The following is a 1,304-nucleotide window of genomic DNA, read 5'->3' as shown; positions in this document are numbered from 1 at the left end:
CCCTGGCACTGTAGGAAGCATGCTCGCCTCTAGAGCGGGGGCTGCGCACCTTGCCTTCTGTGGCCCCGGGTCCCAAGCAGGACGACGGCTTCCAGTGACCACGTGTGCCAGGGAGGGGCTGCGCTGGTCCGGAAGAGCCTGGCCCTTGGGCCCACAAGGTCCTCCCGCACCCCTCCGAGGTTTGCCATCCAGAGGAACGGGCGGAGTAGGGAAGCGTTTGCCTCCTGCTTCTTGGTCCACGCGCTCCTAACGAGGGCACATCCTCACCTTGGGGGTGCGGGGTCGCCAGCGCTCAGGCATGCCATCGCCATGGGTACACGTCTGCCGCGCTGACCACTGGCCCTCCCGCACACAGGGTAAGACGGTGATCCAGGCAGAGATCGATGCGGCGGCCGAGCTCATCGACTTCTTCCGCTTCAATGCCAAGTTTGCCGTGGAGCTAGAGGGTCAGCAGCCCCTCAGCGTGCCGCCCAGCACCAACAGCGTCGTGTACCGCGGGCTGGAGGTACCCACGGTGGCGGGCGGGCTGGGGCCTGCTGGAAGCCTTGAGCTTGGCCTCACCCCTCTCCCCCTTCCCAGGGCTTCGTGGCGGCCATCTCTCCCTTTAACTTCACTGCGATCGGCGGCAACCTGGCAGGGGCGCCAGCCCTGATGGTGAGATGTGGGCAGCGGGCATCATGGGCTTGCCGGCTCCCCTTCCCGTCTCAGCGGATGAAAGAGGCCCAGCCCTGGTCACGGCGAGATGCCCAGAAGGCAGAGGCAGCGGGGGCCCGTGGGAAGGCTTTGGGGCCAGAGACTGGTTTGGATCCCAGCTTTGCCCCGCTCCGGGGGGCCCCAGGCCAGGCCCCCCGAACTCCTCTGAGGCGGCTTCCTCCTCCTCCAAGTGGAGATCTAGGAAAGCCCGCATCACAGGGTTGGGAGGAGCGAGCGGAGCCACGTGCGGGGCACGTCTGGCCCCGTTGTGCGGGCTCCGTATGTGGAGAACGTTGGTGGTGACAACACGTCACTTTTGAGCGCCTAATGTGTATGCTCTGATTTATCTGTCAGATCTAGGAAATGGTGACACAGATGAGGACTCCAAGTCCTTCCCTGCCCTTGTCAGGGCGGAGGGGGCCGTCACACTCATGGGCTCCTGCTGAATGGGGGTGACGCAGCCCTGCCCTTGGAGGGCCTGGGTGGCTCATAGGGGGGCTGACGCTGGCGGGGCCTGGGGCCCATGGGGGCAGCTGACTCATATCGAGGACAGTCCTGCCCCTGGCTGTCCTTGTGCATCTGCACACACAGACAGACACGCACACGCCCAG

The 1,304-nt window shown here is 65.4% G+C and overlaps 1 protein-coding gene across 1 annotated transcript in view; it reads right to left on the bottom strand.

The window, feature by feature from the left end:
- The window catches only part of ALDH4A1 (aldehyde dehydrogenase 4 family member A1), a 25,754-nt gene that overhangs the window by 6,807 nt on the left and 17,643 nt on the right, over positions 1 to 1,304 (bottom strand). The window contains exons 8-9 of the mRNA XM_029945893.1: positions 615 to 891; positions 268 to 439 (exon numbers count right to left, since the gene is read on the bottom strand). Of these exons, the coding sequence (XP_029801753.1) occupies positions 268 to 439; positions 615 to 891 (449 nt within the window). The remainder of the gene's footprint in view (positions 1 to 267; positions 440 to 614; positions 892 to 1,304) is intronic.

The sequence above is a fragment of the Suricata suricatta genome, chromosome 8 (genome assembly GCF_006229205.1).
Source record: "Suricata suricatta isolate VVHF042 chromosome 8, meerkat_22Aug2017_6uvM2_HiC, whole genome shotgun sequence".
Lineage (NCBI taxonomy): Eukaryota > Metazoa > Chordata > Mammalia > Carnivora > Herpestidae > Suricata > Suricata suricatta.
This window is presented reverse-complemented; position numbering and strand designations above follow the sequence as displayed.